General features: G+C 33.6%; 1 protein-coding gene across 16 annotated transcripts in view; it reads left to right on the forward strand.

Annotated features, from left to right (window-relative positions):
• The window catches only part of LOC106870346 (uncharacterized), a 235,788-nt gene that overhangs the window by 133,704 nt on the left and 83,071 nt on the right, over window positions 1-19,013 (forward strand). For 4 of the 16 annotated variants that reach the window (XM_089342558.1, XM_089342563.1, XM_089342556.1 and 1 more), the window contains 2 exons: window positions 17,705-17,749; window positions 18,742-18,816. The exons of 4 other annotated variants lie outside the window; for them this stretch is intronic. In XM_089342558.1, coding sequence (XP_089198684.1) covers window positions 17,705-17,749; window positions 18,742-18,816 — 120 coding nt within the window. Of the gene's footprint in view, window positions 1-1,501; window positions 1,616-2,982; window positions 3,097-5,936; window positions 6,051-7,198; window positions 7,313-8,063; window positions 8,157-9,290; window positions 9,399-13,444; window positions 13,499-17,704; window positions 17,750-18,741; window positions 18,817-19,013 lie in introns of all 16 variants that reach the window. 8 more of the 16 variants (XR_016238506.1, XM_089342552.1, XM_089342555.1 and 5 more) reach the window with 6 other exon arrangements.

Raw genomic sequence — 19,013 nt, forward strand, 5'->3', positions numbered from 1 at the left:
TCAACTTTGCCTTTCATCTTTTTGGGGTCTCTAAAATAAGTACCAGTCAAGTATTGAGGGTCAGTATAATCAACTTGCCCCTCCCTTCAAAAAAAAAAAACTGCTTGCTCTGCACCAAAATTTGAAACTGTTACCATCATAATTATTTACTACTATTATTACTGTTTTTATTATTGTTAATGTTATAAATACTATTAATACTTTATCTATCTAGATTTACACAAGTTTTTCATTTCAGCTTAACTTACCATTTTTTTTTTTCACTTATATAATAATTATATATATTTTTTATTTCTAATTTCAGGATTCTAACTTTCAACATTTTTGTTTCTTTTTTCACAGGAAGTAAAATCGATGTAAAATAAAATAATAATTTCAAGAATTAATGAGTAAACATCTCCACATCACTTCTCCCCGCCATCCACCCAGAAAAAAATGTGAAAGAAAATATATATCATTTATCTTTTACTTGTCTCAGTCATTGGACTGTAGCCATGCTGGAGCACTGCCTCAAAGGGTTCAGTCAAACAAATCAATCCCAGTACTTAGTCTATTGGTCTCTTTTGCCAAACTACTAAATTATAGTAACATAAGCTAATACTGGTTGTCAAATTATGTCAAACACAAACACATGTACATACACACACATACACATACGCGCACACATACATACACACTCACATGCACATATACGACAGGTTTCTTTCAGCTTCCATCTACCAAACCCATTCACAATGCTTTACTCAGCTCAGGGCCATAGTGGAAGACACCTGCCCTAGGTGTTGCACTGTGACATACATAACCTAAAGGAGAATCAGTGTTTAATTCAACTGTTGACATAGGTATAACGTGAATGGGGATCAGGGCTCAGTTCAACTATTGTCACAACATGGAGGGAAATCAGAGTTTGGTTCAATTGTTAAGTATAACATGGAAAGACTCAATTGAATTGTTGACACAAGTGCAGCATAAAAAGAAATGTACTCCATTAATCCATTAGCATTCAGATTACTCTGTCTAATAAAAGGCTTATTTATTCATATTGTTTTGAATAGATCATGCATTATCTTGTAGCTTTGAGGTTTCAGTAATGTGATTGTTTATTTTTAGAATGACATTGTTGGGTAGTTGTGAGATGCTAGATCTGACCAATTTAAACATGAAACAGGTAGAATATTTGGGTTAGATATGACTGGTTTAAATGCTAAAGAGTTAAACCAGTTTTCCACCCACACACATCGTGCAAACCCTTTGAGTGGTATACCTTATGACATGCGAGCTTACACAACTTACACATGCATGCACACACACTTGTTTGATAAGAGCATCAGCTGTTACCATGGCAATATCTACACAGTTGTCAACTTAATGAGCTTGTCTTATCTAGTTAGACTGCCATCTTTTACTATACAGATACCTGAGAAACAAAGTTGCTGGATACATTGTTTTCACTTTTTAGTTAAACTTTGGTACTGTAACCATAGCAACATCTTAATTCCAGGCTCACCAAAAGAGGGAACTGAGAAATCAGGGGATTCTACAGAAGATGAGGCCAATAAGAACAAGGATTGTTCAGAAACCAGTAAATCTGGTGAAGGTGATAAAGAGAATATTGGTAAGATTAGTTCCTGTCCCAAGTAGTTTGGTAGATGTTATGTCAGATGACCAGTTCCCTGTCTTAGTTCTCTATCTGTACTAGATTTTCCTCTATAATATTTCAATGATATCTAACCCAATAATATTTAATATAACTTCTTTTTCTCCTCTCATGTGTGTCTATATGTTAACAATCCTTCTATCCTTTTTTCATAGTGTAATTTCTATAGCATCTTAGTAATATTTTAGTGACTATATTTACCTAGTTTTGATAGTTTATTTTTATTGTTCTAGTCGTTTGTCTGTGGCATATTTAAAATCCTGTACTAGTCTTATTACATCTAATGTTTATAACCCTCTTGTAGACTATTTACCATTCTGTTTTCTTCCATCTTTTAATCACTTTTTAAATGACATCTCTATCTTTTATCCTTGTAATAAATCACAACCAAATTTTGTTATCATAAATAATACCTTCCTAGTACCAATGACTATATTTCTCTCTTTTATTGTGTTTTCACAATGATATCTTTATCATTCTGATGAAATTCTCTTTATACTTTTGGTTTGTGTATAACTCATTGACATCATCATTTGACAACTCCAGTTGGGACAAACCTCTCTAACCTCTCCCAGCAAACAAGATCCTACATTACCATACCAAGGTCCTGCCTTACTCCATCAAGGTTTCAAACCTCATATCCTGAATCTCTGGCTATGACAACTGGATCAGAAAGCTTACATCATTTCCTGCTGACTTGGCCAGGTCTTTAAAAGACAAATGAGAAAGCCAGTTTATCATTTGTCCTTTGTAATCTAATATACATATACACAGTGAAACTGTGTAAGAAGAAGTTTACTTCCTAACCACAAGGCTGTGGTTTCAGTCCCACTGCATGTCATTTTGGGCAAGTGTCTTTTACTACAGCCCCAGGCGAACCAAAGCCTTCAGTATATTAACTATAAATATACAAAACTTTATAAGCATGTATAATATGTATCTTTTATCTCTTACTAGTTTCAGTCTTTGGACTGTGGCCATGCTTGAGCACTGCCTTGAAGAGTTTAGTCAAACAAATCAATACCAGTACTTGTGGAGTGGGGACAAACACAACACAAAGTTACATACACATGCTGGGCTTCCACATAGTTTCTGTCTAACAAATTCACTCACAAGGCATTAGTTAACCTGGGGCTATAATAGAAGTCATTTACTCAAGATGCCACGCCATGGAACTGAACCCAAAACCACATGATAGCAAGGCAATCTTCTTAATCTTGCAGCCATATCTGCACTTATATACATAATAATCAATATCAAACTAGAAACATGATTTTGTTTAGTTAGATTTTGATACTGTATTTATGGAACCATCATAATTTCAGACCCACAACAAGAGGTAACTGAGAAATCAGGGGATTCTACAGAAGACGACATTAATAAAAACAAGAATTGTTCAGAAACCAGTAAAACTGGTGAAAATGATAAAGAGAATAGTGGTAAGGTTAGATTTTGCCCTCTATTAGTTTGCTAGATGTTTTGTCAGATTGTCAGTTCCTATTTTAGTTTTCTGTCCAGTATAGATCTTCACCCTCTATTTCATTGTTATGTAATTACACTCTCCACTTTATAATAATTTAGTATCTTTGTGTGTTTAGTATAGTGTTGATATTTTTTATTATTATGATGATTTGACTTTGGCATCTTTATCGTCACTGGGTTGCTATCTTTTAACAAAACCATCAATAAACTTTCTTTTGAAGTACAGGTATACATCATCTTATTTCAATAATTGATTCCAAGATATGCAACTCAACTTGGAAAAATGACATAACATGAACAATCATTAAAAAAAAATCTATTGCCAGTGCCACATAAAAAGCACCTGTGTTGGTGCCACATACAAAGCTTCTGTGCTGGTGCCACGTACAAAGCATCCAGTACACTCTGAAAAGTGGTTGGCATTAGGAAGGGCATAGAAACCATGCAAAAACAGACAACTGGAGCCTGGTGCTGCTCTCCGGCTTGCCAGCTCCCGTCAAACCATCCAACCCATGCCAGCCTAGAAAACACATGTTAAATGTTCATGATGATGACAAACTATTCTAATAAAGGGTTTGTACATATTTTAACATGTACTTTCCTTGCTATTCCACTTCAGTATTGGTTTTTAGATGCTTTCTTTTATTTTTATGCTTTTAAATATTGTTGACATTAAAGGCTGCTCATGTGACTCAAACCGTCATTTCCTGTAAACATGACAGGTTTTTCAAACATTGGGCCAAAGCAGTTCTTTGAGGTTTTCTATACATTTTAGAAAGTTTAGTCTTACCAGCAAAAGCTGTATGTTGTTGAAATCTTTAAGAATTTATAAACTTTTGAGAGAATGTGAAATAATTGTTTTTTTGGAAATAGTGCATCTCAAAGCACACAGAAAGTTATAAATAATAGCATGTAAATATTGAGTTGAAAATCCTTCTTGGATAGAAAAAGTCAAAGGCTGCCTGTGAGATTTGAACCTACATCTCCTGTAGATCTACTGTGGCTTTAAGTCCCACATGTAGCCTTTAACTTTTTCTGTCCTAAAGAATTTTTATGCTGTAATTTATAACTTTATTTGTGCTTCAAGTTCTACTTTTAAATATGTTTACTGAGACTAATGTAAAGTCAGATAAATCTAGAGAAGTTAAGGTTTATTTCTTAAGAAGAAATGATATAAAGTTGAAAAAGACATGATGAAGTATGCCTGTTTTTACTCTGATACTTTCTACCATCATTTAGACTCTACTCTCTTGAAGTGGTGTCTATATTTTTACCCTTGTAATTTTGATAAATTTCAATAAACCTTTGTAAGCCCCAAGTAGTACCTTCCTAGTAACTAGTGTCTATATTTCTTTCCTTCTTGAGTTTTCACAATAGCATTTACATAATCCTTTAGTAACTAATCTTTCATTAAACATTCTACAGTATATTTTTACTGTATATTTTACAGTAAAACTTTTACATTATCACCATCTTCTGGCTTTTATTATTATTTGTTTCAGTCTTTGGTCATGATGGGGCACCACCTTGAATGTTTTAGTCAAGTGAATTGACCCAAGTGCTTATTTTTAAGCCTGATACTTATTCGATCAGTCTCTGTTTTACTGAATTGCTAAGTCAGAAGGACATAAAGAAACCAACACTTGTTGTCAAGCAGTAGTGGTGGTGGTGGTGGGGGGGATTCTCTCAGTTTACATCTATCAAATCCACTCACAAGGCTTTGGCTGACCCGGGGCTGTAATAGAAAAAATTTGCTCAAGGTGCCATGCAGTGGGATTGGACCCAACACCACATGGTTAGGAAACAAGCTTCTTTCTACACATTGACACCTGCACCAAAGAAAAAAAAACGACAGCTTGTACCACGTTTACACTTTCTATCATCTTTTAGTTTCTCTGCCCTTCTTAAATGGTATTTATATTTTTATCATTATAATGCAGTTTTTCACCATCCTTATTACCCTAAATAGTACCTTCCTATAGCTAAGTGCCTATACTTCTCTCCTTCTTGTGTTTTTGCAGTGGCATCTCTAACATTCTATTGAATCTGTCTCATTTTTTTGTTTGTACATGACTCATTGTAACTTAATGTATGTCTTCATTTATAGACCACTTTGCTGTATATGCGCCCTGACAGCAATATCATCATAAACAGTCTCTCAAGACTGGTTAGAAGCTCTACTGTTTTTATGGAATTATCTACACATGTGAGGAAAGGCAAAAGCTTGGGGAGTCAACCCCAATAACAAATTGAGAAGTAGAATCTCTCAGGTAGTTCAGTGCCCTCTTTGACACACCTCCAGGAACACCTGAATAGTTCTCCAGCCCTATAAGGCAGTTCACCTTGGAGAAAGCCACTCAAATTTAAGACCTACAGCTTGCTGGTTATTGCAGTTGTCTTAGCCCACTGAGCGACTGTGATCAGACCTCAAAATCTAAAGAGTAGGATCAGATTGCATGGCTTGATTCAGATTTTAAAACTACAAGAAGAAAAGCCCTGCAGTGTCAGTAATCAGTTTACATAAGCTCTTGAGGGTATGTTGCTCTTCATGATCTTTGCACACAAAGAAAATGCTATCATCTACACACTTGTCAGTAGATTTATCTAGTCTAAAATGGTTAGACAACAAGCTGTTTAGAAATATCTACACAGTAGTCAGTGTAGTTAACAGGTCTGATCTAGTTAGACCACCAGCTGTTGCCATAGAAATATCTACACAATATTCAATCTTGCTAGGTACACCATTTTGTTCAGTTAGACTTTGATTCTGTAACCATAGCCAACATCTAAATTCCAGACTCACCAAAAGAGGGAACTGAGAAATCAGGGGATTCTATAGAAGACGATGTCAATAAGAACAAGGATTGTTCAGAAACCAGTAAATCTGGTGAAAGTGATAAAGAGAAAATTGGTAAGATTGGAACCTAGAACCTGCTCGCATTAGTTTTGTAGGTGTTGTTGTCAGATTGTCAGTTCCCTATCATAGTTGCCTGTTTATACTAGATTTCCCTTTATAATGTTTTAATATGTTACACAATAATACTTCTGAAACATTTCTTTTTCACCCAACAGTATCTATATTTCAACAATTTCCACATTTCTTTGATTATAGCATATTTTCTATTGCATCTTGGTATTTCCTTGTATGTTTTCATATTTTTTCTTATTCTATTTACTTGACTGTGACATCTTTATCACTTCTCTGTAGCTGTCTTTTTACTTGACAACCCTCACTATACTAAAGCATTTTCGGCAATCATTTAAATTTAGTCTCTACTCTTTTGAATTGATATCTATATTTTTATTATTGAAATGAATTTCAGTAAACTCTTGTCCACCCCAAATAGTACCTTCCTCGTAATTATTGTTTATATTTCTCTCCTTGTGTTTTCACTCTGACATCTACATCATTCCTTAGTAAAAAAAAACAAAACCTTTTAAAAAATGTTCTGCAGTGTATTTTTCCTGGATGATTTTCTACCATCTTTTAGTGACTCTAGCCTTTTTTTTTTACTTATGTCTATCTTTTTATCTTTATAGTGCAGTTCTTCCCCATCCTTGTTACCATATATAGTATATTCCTTATAGCTGAGTGCCTATACTCCTCTCTTTGTGTTTTTGCTGTGGTATCATTAACATTGTATTGAATCTCTCTCTTTTATGATTTATATGTACAATTCATTGTAACCTTATGTATTTTTTTTACTTATACGAGACCTTATCTATATATGTGTGTGTGTGTATATATATATATATATACACACACGCATACATATTTATTTATACCTGTATGAATATCATTCACCTCAAATGATTAGCTATATGATCAACTTGCCAAAGAAGTACATATACAGTAGTCCAACCTGAACAAGCTTGAAGACCAAAATATAAACTGATGGCAATAAGAATGAGAGCAACATCGGTGGCAACAGTATAGTAAACTGTTCTGATCTTGTTAGATTGCAACAGATATATCTACACAACATTCACATTTAATAGGCACATCATAATGTTTAGTTAGATTTTACTAATGTAACTGTAGCAACATCTTAATTCCAGACTCACCACTAGAAGTAACTGAAAAATCAGGGAATCCTACTGAAGACGACGTAAATAAGGACAAAAATTGTTCAGAAAACAATAAAACTGGTGAAGGTGATAAAGAGAATATTGGTAAGCTTGGAACCTAGAATCTGCCCCTTTTAGTTTTGTAGATGTATCAGATCACTAGTTCCCCTATCTTAGATGTTTATCTATTATAGATCTTCACTCTTTCTTTCATTCTAATAACCTCTTTAGGTATTCTAGTGTCTCTCTAGTGTTTGTATTTTTTATAATGTTAGTTTCTTGTTTATGGCATCTTTATCATCCTTTGGTTATAGAATAAATGTAAACAGTTTATAGTTTATATTTACTATAACTTTTACTAGTATCCATTAGTCCCTTCCTTTTGAATTGATGTCTATAATTTGATCCTTTGAATGAATTCCACAAAATTCTTTGCTACTTTAAATAGTACCAATTGTACCTTCCTTGTAGCTACCAACAATATTTCTATTCTGCTTGTGTTGTTATAATGGCATTTATATTAATCAATTTAATTCTTCTTTTGTCTGTTTTGGGGATAGCTCTTTTTGACGCATACAGTAAATTGCAAAGAGCCATCTTCATTTGCATACATCATAGGATATCTTCATCTCAGCATATTCTTCCTTGTTATCATTTTTTTCACCTTCCATAGACAGGTTGAAGGATTAGCTTTTGCTCTAGGAAAATCTATGCAGTAGATAGCATAATAAACCGGTTTAACTTGATTAGACCATCAACTGTTTTCATTGAGGCATCTGCTCAATATCAACTGCTACTAGGTACATTATTTTCTTAGACTTATTAACTGTAATCATGAAAACTGTCTTAATTCCAGACTCACCAAAAGAAGGAATGGATAAATCAGGGAATTTTACAGAAGATGGTGGCAATAAGAACAAAAATTGTTCAGAAAATAGTAAAACTGAAGGTAATAAAGAGAATATTGGTAAAATTAGTTCCTGTCCCAAGTAGTTTGGTAGAGCTTATGTTAGCCCACTTTCTGTCTTAGCTGTCTATCTTTAAGAAATCTTCCTATCTAATATTTCAATTATATATAACAATAATCTTTATTGAAACATAAACACTCAATAGTGTCTACATTTTAACAACCTCTACATTTCTTTGATAGTAGTGTATTTTCTAGAGAACCATAGTAACATTTTAGAATCTGCATGAATACAACATAGTGTTGATATCTTTGATCAGTTAAACAATTTAATTGTGGCATCTTCGTCATTAAGAAGCTGTCTTTTAATAAAATAGACAGCTGCCAAGGTAGATTCATATATTCCATCAACTCTAACCCTCTGGTCTTTAATCCCTTTCATTCCAACCCACCTGAAAGCAGCTCTGTTTCTTTGATACAAACTTCATATTTTAAAGTGATCTGAAACAAACTTTCCATCAAAATTTCATATTAATTTATGTTCCAAACAGCAGCTTAATTAATAATAACCAGGTTATTTTATTAAATTCTTCATTGTTTTCAAAATTAATTGAAATGAAGACAGTTTTATTTCAATAGAAATATGGTAACAAAAGGTTAGTAACAGATGTTTAATGAAAAACACCAACATTCTCATTACTCTAAATGATGCATTCCTTATAATTGTCAATATTTCTCTCTTTATTGTGTTTTGACAATGACATAATATTAACTGAGATCTTTGTTACCATTTGTTTGTACATGATATTTTTCTAACATAAGTATCTTCGCTTATATACCTCACCGTTGTACATACACACAGATATATATATATATATATATATATATATATATATATATATATATATATATATTTATATACGCACACATATATGTATATGTATGTACATATATATATGTACATGTGTGTATGTCATCAGTATCCAAAGACTGGTTATACTACAACCTGTTACCATGGAAATATCTACACAGTAGTCATTGTAGTTAACAGGTCTAATCTAGTTAAACCACAAACTGTTGCCATAAAAATTTCTACACAATATTCAGTCTTGCTAGGTACACCATTTTGTTTAGTTAGACTGTGCTTCTGTAACCATAGCAACATCTTAATTCCAGACTCACCAAAAGAGGGAACTGAAAAATCAGGGGATTTTACAGACGATGTCAATAAGAACAAGGATTCAGAAACCAGTAAATCTGGTGAAGGTGATAAAGAGAATATTGGTAAGATTAGTTCCTGTCCCAAGTAGTTTGGTAGATGTTATGTCAGATGACCAGTTTCCTATCTTAGTTCTCTATCTATACTAGATCATCCTATGTAATATTTCAATGATAACTAACACAATTATATTTGTAGAAACCTCTTTTGCCCCTTCTCATTAGTGTCTATATTTTAACATCAGTTTCTATATTTCTCTTATTATAGTATATTTTCTATAGCATCTTTATAATCTCTTACTCTTGTGTTAATCTAACATATTGTCACTATTTCTTATCATTCTGGTAACTTGACTGTGGCCTCTTTATCATTTCATAGTAATAAGTCTCTTTTAACTAACATTCGACAGTGTTTATTTACTATAACATATTCTCTCCTCATTTACTCTCTACCGTTTCAACTGATGTCTACAGAATAATTCTAACATTCCTGTGACTCTAAATAGTAACTTTTTTTGTAGCCTGTGTCTCTAGTTTTTTTTCTTTGTTTTTACAATGACAACTTTATTACACTGTTGAAACACTTTTTCTCTTTTAGTGTTTATTTGTGGAGGATTCTTTCGTAACTTAATGGACGTTTTCATTTATACTTCAGTGAAGATTATTGCCTAGCTAACCTCTTTTGATGTGGAGCAGCCATACACATACATACATATATATATATATATATATATATATATATATATATATATATATATATATATATATATATATATATGTATATAAACGTATATATACACATGCATCTATATACATAAACATATATACAGACACATATATATATGTATATTATGTATGTACATTTATATATATACATATGTATATATATGTGTGTGTGTGTTATATATACATTCATATATATATATATATATATATATATACACACACACTCATATAGATATTTATGTGTGTGTGTGTGTGAGAGAGAGAGAGAGAGAGAGAGAGAGAGAGAGTGTAGTTGCTTCACCTGCTAGAAATAACAAGCCAAAGAACCTAACAAGACCCTTTTGTTGGCTCCCTACCACCATTAACTGACATTGTTGTTGTATTGCCCAACATCAGCCCTAACCAAAAAGCCTACAAAATTCAAAGTTATTCTAGCCATGATCATCTCATCTTTTATAGACCAAAGACTATTACATTATCCAATGGTACCCAACCATTTTTTAAAATTTCTTATTTAAATGTGAGTAGACATGTGGTTCCCCTACAGGAATCTTCTCTGTCACACCACTTTTATATTTTAACCCTCATCTGCTAACATAAAGCCCCTCCCATTAGGTTTTATAGGCTTGCAAGCTGTATGGTGACCTCACTAGTGCTGGTGGCATGAGAAAAGCCCTCAGAAGTCTATGCAAAGTGGTTGGCATTAAGAAAGGCATCCAGCCACACAAACTATGCCAAAGCTGACACAAGAGCATGATGTAATCCATGGACCCTGCAGTTCCTTGTCAAACTGTCCAACTCATGCCAGCATAGAACATGGACATTAAACAATAATGGTGTTGATGATGACAGAGGATGTAGGCCTAGAGAAATGGGGGGGGGGGCTATTTCTAGCAATGTCGACCAACCACATATATGAAGCACCTTGCATTGGCTCACTTCTTCCCTCACTGACATTCAGCATTAAAAAGCCAATATATACAAAAGCAAAGAATTCACACGCTAAAACCACTGCCACCAGTTGCTGAAACTTGATTCCTCAGAGTTGGTCTGCAAACAGAATATAGAACTATACCATGATAAAGGAAATATGTTTCTTTAGAACTTATTCTAGTTACTGTTGCATTGCAAAACAGTGAAGAAGGTTTTAGCTGAAGCTTCTGATTACATTTGTCTGTGACTACAAACAGTAAATTAGAGTTGGCATTATATGGCTTACTGGAATTATCAACATACACCCATCTTGAATTTAGTATCAGCAAGAAATTCAATACACACATACGTGCACGCACAAACACATACTTACATACATACTGTGTATAGTGTGGTTACTTAAGATATGTGGTACACATATATACTAATATATACATATATACAAATGTATCTGCTTACCTGGATGCCACTTATAGCCACTCTTTACCTCATAGAATTGGTCCCTCGTAAAGACATTGGAGTCTAAGTTTGAATCATTTGAGTGCTACTAAGTGTTTTCTATACTGAGAATCTCTGTATCTCATCTGTTGACTATATATACTAATATACACATACACACACATGCACAAACATATGAATTGGTGAATTCTTGTGTTTAAAAGTGAAGAAGAAAGAAAAAGTGCTCAAAGAAATTACATTTAATCAGAATTTGGGATTTATTGAATCCTTAGCCTGAGTTTTCAGGATACCAATAATTCTAACAGTAAGCATTAATAAATATATGAATATATACCTTTCTATCTCTCTCTGTCTATCTATCTTGACCAGACTATCAGACATTGTTACACACCCCTGGCCACATTGTACCTCCTCACATTGTTGCAGCTATTGAATTTCCCCTGGATAGAATGCCAGATCTGTTGCCAAGGTCACCCATTTACTGCTGAGTGGACTGGAGTAATGTGAAATGAAGTGTTTTGCTCAAAAACAAAATGTATGGCTGGTCTGGGAATTGAAACTATGAATTTGCAATCATGAGTGCAATACCCTAACCACTAGGCCAGCCAGCTTTACTTTATATAAGACACCTATTTCTACCTCTCTGTCACACTCTAAATTTTCATCACCTTGTCACCTCCTCCAAAGCCCCCTCCACTCACAAAAGATCTTTTATATATATATATATATATATATATATATATATATATATAAAAACATGTATCTGTGTGTGTATGTGTATGTATACATATAATTAGTAGCTTTTCATATATATATATATGTATGCATGTATGTATGTATAATAAGGATGGATAAACACAGTTCAGTTCAATTTATGGTTTGGAAGGAAATATCCATCAAACTATATTGGCATTACATCATAATAAAAAGATAATCTATCCCTGCATCTGGTACATAACTGTCAATTATCAAAATCAATTGTGCCAATATTTGAAAATAGGACAACCTGAATCGTCATACATTGATTAATAAATTTTATTGGTCAATTACTTTTTCCTTTGAGTGTTCTAGACTAGCCTACTGTATGCTGACAAGCTATTGACACAATCTATATAATCCATATAAACTGATATATATATATATGTGTGTGTGCAAACACATATGCACATGCATGCACACACACACATGCAGCAATAAGTAAACTTAACACTGCTACAGTAGGTTGATAGATTCAAGTTTACCTGTTGAGTAGCTCAAAATATAACACTATAATACTTACTGTAACATCCCCTTACCACTCATTAACATCAGTCTTTTAACTAATTACTATATTTATTATCCTCTAGTGTCTTTACAGTGATATCTTCATCATATTTTTCTCTCTATATATTCCTCCTTTATCCCACTTTACTATTATATGTTAGAATCTCTATATGTGCTTATATTTTTCACATTCACCTTATTAATTGCAGCATTTTCATTACTCCTTGTACTTGCTTTTAAGTAGATGCAAAAATGTCAAGGTGGATACACTATTGGGCCACCCACTCGAGTTTTGAGGTCAAGTTCACTGCAACATAGTTCCTTGTATTTTGAGCAAACCCCATAATTCTAGATTCTTCACTTTATATATCAGTGTGTAAGGAGAAACAAATTCTTCGGTGAATACTTTCGAAGACAGATTGACACCTTGTCCAAAGGTAGCTCTTTCCTTCATTCCTTAAATATTTAAAAGCTGAATTATGACATCAGTTCCTAAAAGGTGTCTTTTGTTAAAAAATTCTATGATTGAGCAGAAAATTCTTTGATTCACAGAGAAAAATATTTGCAATGTTCTGTGAAAGAATACTTGGTTTTTGATGATTTTGTGGTGGAAAATTGGTGGAGGGTGGGGAGCAAGAATTTCATTATGGCAAATGATATGTTCTCAGATGCTCTTCACCAAAATTCCACCACTTATCTCATTTTGATATTTGATGTTACAAAAATTCCAGATGAATGCAATGAGTCTAAGACAGAATCAAAAGAGAATCAAGAAGAGAAGACAGGTAATACTTTCAATTGGGTGCTGTGATATCAAGTTTGGTAGATAATTTTAGAAAACTACTTTTTGTTTTATAGGAATGAATGGTGGTATTGGAGGTGGAGATAGGTAGCAAATTACCTAGGCAACATTATGCTTGAAAAACATAGTTAAGTAGAAGGCTAATATACTTAATGCAGTGAGCCATAAAATGCTTGGTTTATTAAAATTACACTTGTGGATAATTGTCATTGATCCAGGATCTGGCAAATAGTGGTGAGACTATTTGTTGCTGATGAAGTCTAAAAAGATCAGAACATATTCAGAGTTATACTACTTACCAAAGATCTGACTCACTCCCTCCACTTTATGTCTACATAAAAAATTTTAATCAATTCAAATTTTGAAGTTACCTCCCTTAGAAAGGATTAATCATTAAAGCTAACAATTTAATTTATTTCTCTTCACTACTATTTTTTTTTTTTGATTTTTAATTAAGCAAAAACTTTTGTGGCTTGTTGCATTAAGCATATTATCACTCCTCCCACATATATTTTTTAATATTTTTAAAATTTAATTTTTTGTTTAGTGGTACCATTTCATATATCTTTTAAAAAGTGTATTCTTTCTTTAATAGTAATGTTTGAGAGATCCTTCTAGAAAGATCTTATTTTGTTTTTCCTATTTTTAGTTATGTTTCTTCTTTTTTAGTAATTTAGTTTCGATTTTCTTTTTTGTTAATTTTGATATTTCATTATATTTACTCTGCATTGCATGTCTTTTTTTTTTCCATTAGCCCAATTGATATGACTAAATGTAGACTGATTTCAAATCATAGTGTACAAAGAATTCATTTGGAAATTATAGACAATAGTATCTTTGACAAAAACCAGGTTGTTGTTTTCTCCATCTAATACAGGTGTTATGAACTTTCTCCATCTGATATAGGTGTTATGAAATTAATGCATCCAAGTAAAATTGTGGAGATGGTAGATGTTGGTATGTCATCACAAAGACTGTTGTACATAAATGCTGAGACACCACCTAGAAGGGTTTAGTCAAATGAATCAACTCCATTGCTTATTTTTAAGTCTAGCATTTATTCTATTGGTCTCTTTTGCAGAACTGCTAACTAATAAGGACATAAACAAACCAACAATGGTTGTCAAGAAGCGGTGGGGAACAAACACAAAGACACACACACACATCTTTTAGTTTCTGTTTACCAGATTCACTCACAAGGCTTTGGTCAAACCAAGGCTGTAATAGAAGACACATACCCAAGTTTCCACACTGTGGGACTGAACTCAGGACCATGTGGTTGGGAAACAAGCTTCTTACCCACACAGCCATATCTGCACTTATCTTTATCCTTTATTTTTTTTACTTGTTTCAGTCATTAGACTGCAGACATGCCGGGGCACTGATTTGAAGAACTTCTTAGTTACATGTATCAAACTAAGTACTTATTTTTTTAAAGCCTGTTCTTCCAGTCTCTGTTGCCAAACCACTAAGCTATGGGGACACAAACAAACCAACACTGGTTGTCAAGCAGTGCAGGTGGGTGCGTGGAAAAATACAGACACGCACATATATACATACGGCAGGCTTCTTTCAGTTTCTTTCTACCAAATCCACTCACACGGCTTTCTTTGGCTAAGGCAACAGTAAGAGATACTTGCCCAAGGTGACACACAGTAAGACTGAACCTAGGGTCATGTCATTGAGAAACAAGCTACTTTTCCACATAGCCACGCCTGGCACCTATAATGGTAATTATTTCTTTGATCCCACTGAAGGATAAAAGGGCAAGGTTGATTTGAGTGGGATTTGAACTGCAAAGAAATGTAATTAAAATATTGCTAAGCAATTTAGTTCACCCTTCCATTCTTTCATGGCATAGCACGCTACCATTTCTGCCACACCTACTGCATAAATAAACAGAAGTTGCAAGTAGTAGTAGCAGTGGTAGTAGTAGTAGTTAGTAAGTAATGGGTTGTGATCTTTAAAAGGTCACTGACAAACAGGGTTATTGTTACTAGGTGTCATCTTATTGTTGGTGTTTTGAAAGAGTCTTGTTTACCATACCAAAAAGTCATTCTGGAAATAAACACACACACAATCAGTGTGATGTGTGTGTGTCTATACAGTATATACACACACACACACTCATGTTTTAAGTTCTATTTTTGCCTGTTTGCATCACCAAATGTATATACATATAATATATGTGTGCGTGCGTATTTACAGATGTACCTCAACTTACAACAATGTAGTGTGAAAATAAATCTTTAAAAAACTTTATTAGCTTGTATCTGTTTTAATAAATGGTTTTTACATATTTTCACATATATTTTATTTGATTTTCCATTCAGTATTAGTTTTTAGGTGTTTTTTCTAGTTTGTCTGCTTTTAAATATCTTTGCTGAGACCAACATGAAGTTGGATAAATTGACTGAAGTTTAGAGGGGTTTTTTGTTTTTTTAAATTTCTTAAAAGAAAGAATATAAAGTTGAAGATGCATAACTTGAAATGATTTAAGTTGATGTATACTTGTGTGTATGTGTGTATATGTGTGTGTGTGTATGTATGTATGTGTGTGTGTGTATATATATATATATATATATATATATATATATATATATATAGGTGTGTATTTGTTCATATGTGGATGCATATATATATAATATACATATATATGCAAGTGTATGTATTCGTGTACGTGTATATATGTGTGCGTGTGTAGGTGTATACGTTTGTGTGCTAGAATTTTAAAATGTCACAAGAGCCTGCTTAAAATGTTACTGAGTCTGGGGTAATGATCTCTTTCTTTATCACTCTCTGTGTATGTGTTTGTGTGAATAGGACTTTATTTAACTTGACATCTGAATGTTTTACAGAAAAAAGTGGAGGTAGGGTTCGGTACAGGCATGTTGATAGGTCATAAAGTCCTCTTCAGAATTCCAAAATCACAGTTTCAAATCCTCTGCATGATATCTTGGGAAAGCACTTTCTACTATATACTTGAATTGAGCCAAGCTTTGTGAATGGAACTAGTTTGAGCTTTCTTTATGGTGAATACTCATATGGTAGGGATTCACATATGTAATATGGTGAGTTAAATAATCTTGATGAACTGAGATTAGCCTTGCAATAAGATAACAAAAACTCCCTTTAGATATGATATTGCCCGCTAATCTTCATAAGCAGTAGTCTCCAACATCTGAACATATGCATGATTTAGTAAAGACCATAGTTGACTTTATTCCAGGCAAACGCTACAATGCAGAGAGAAAACAATAACTGTCTCAATTAACATTTGATTGGTACCTTTTTTATATTAGCTTTTTGTTGTCATTGTTTTAACCAATTTTTTTTTTAATTTTGTTTAATTTCAGTTTGAAAATTGTAATTACTGAAACTATGGTCGGTTTAATGAATCAAAATTAAAAATAACATCACACAAAAAATAAACAAATATATTTTATGGTATATCATGTTGAAAGCACCAGTTCTCATTCGGTCACCTAAGTTAAGCAATGTCGTGACTTGTTAGTACTTAGATAGGTGACCACTTGGGAAACCTAGGTGCTGTAACCATTTCACATTTTTTAGGTGCAGGTGTGGTCAGAAGTTTGCTTTTCAACCACATGGTTCCAGTTCTGCTATGTGGCACTTTGGGCTGACCAACGCCTTTCATGTGGATTTGGTTAACAAAAACTGATAAAAACCTGTGATATGTATCTGTGTGTGTTTTCGTGTTTGTGTTCATCCTTGTAACATAGCAGTTCAGCAACACAGACTGATAGAGTAAGTAACAGGTTCGATAAATAATTACATATATAATGGGCTTCATTCAGTTTCTGTCTGCCAAATCTACTTGCAAGGCTTTGGTTGGCCCAAGGCTATAGGAGAAGATACTTTCCAAAGTTGCCATGGAGTGGGACTGAACCTGGACTATGTAGTTGAGAAGCACACTTCTTACCACATAGTCATACCTGCACCTAAGTTAAAGCTATTTTTTTTTTAATTTCATATAGTGACAGAATATCACTAATTTCATATCAATTTTTCAGAGTATCTTTAACCTGCTTTCAGTCAAAGTAAGTCACTAGCAGAATCACCCACCTTGTTCAAATCTGCTGAGCTGCAGCACACTGGTCTCTGATGATGTGTCTATAGTAATATGTTAAATGTATTAATTTTCATGATTTCTGTTGTATGATTGCAGATACACAGACTGTGGTCACCAAAGATGATAGTGGTGGTATGAAAGGTAGGTATCCTCTCTCTTCATATATCATCCAGTGTTTTAAATCTGGGTTTTGTCCCCATTAATGGGGGTAGCTGGATCTACCTCAATGTCATAGCAACTGAGGCAGGCAGCTCAACCTATGGGCTGGCTGGTGCCCATTCTCCCTTGCTATCATGAGGCTTTTTTGGAGCTGGATTTTCTATGGGGAGCATGCCCTTGCTTACCCCCAACCTCAGTTTCTAGACATAAGTGATCCTGAGACCAAGGCCTCTACCATGATTTTTAAGAAATGTGGTGGAAAACTAGCTCAGGAAGGCATGGACACTACTCCCTGAGACCCCTTTCGGAGCCCCCTACCTATATATATATATATATATATATATATATATATATATGCATGCATGGAAGATGGATGTTAAATGATGATAATAATGATAACGTCACCATCACTTGTGATCACTCCAGACACCATGATGTTGACTGGATTGACTTTTATCACTCTCGGTACATGTACTTAGATTGCACTGTCCTCAGATTGACACCCAAACACTCTGAAATGTTCATATTGGAGCTTTTGGCATGAACGCCAAGCAGTACAGCATGTCATTTTCAAATTTTTGGCAGAGTGAATTGCAGCATGGTGCTGTTTTTCTCACAGATGGTACCCAACTGACCCTACTATACTGTATAGTCGATAAAATCAAAAATAAACAATGTGCATGCAATAAATTAAAAATATAAAATGGCAAAAATTTGCCCATCACACCCTGTATATATATATATATATATATATATATATATATATATATATATATATATATATATATATATATATATATAAATAATAATAATAATATTTGTCTCTTATCAAGAAACAAAACAGTTTATATAGGACTGCAAAAGAAGTGCTCAAATATAAATATCTGTGTGTGTGTGTGTGTGTGTGTGTATTTTTCTTATCCATTTCCATTTACTTACTTTCTCTGATAATCTTTTGTGAAATCTGTTTGCAGAATGTACTGAAACAAAAACTGTATCAGCTGATGGAACTACAACTACAGTGACCAAAATGACCAAAATTGTATCAGGTATCACTCTGATGTACCCTGTCTCTTTCACAACATCCACTTTTATTCCTACCTAACCTAATCCTGCTCCTTAGCCATTACACAAATGTAGCTCTGTGGTTAACCATATGGTTTGCAGGTTCAATCCCATTGCCCTGCTTGGAACCTTTGAGCAAGTGTCTTCTCCCATAGATTTGGGTCAACCAAAGTCATGTGAG

The sequence above is a fragment of the Octopus bimaculoides genome, chromosome 26 (genome assembly GCF_046866305.1).
Source record: "Octopus bimaculoides isolate indiv1 chromosome 26, ASM4686630v1, whole genome shotgun sequence".
Classification (NCBI taxonomy): domain Eukaryota; kingdom Metazoa; phylum Mollusca; class Cephalopoda; order Octopoda; family Octopodidae; genus Octopus; species Octopus bimaculoides.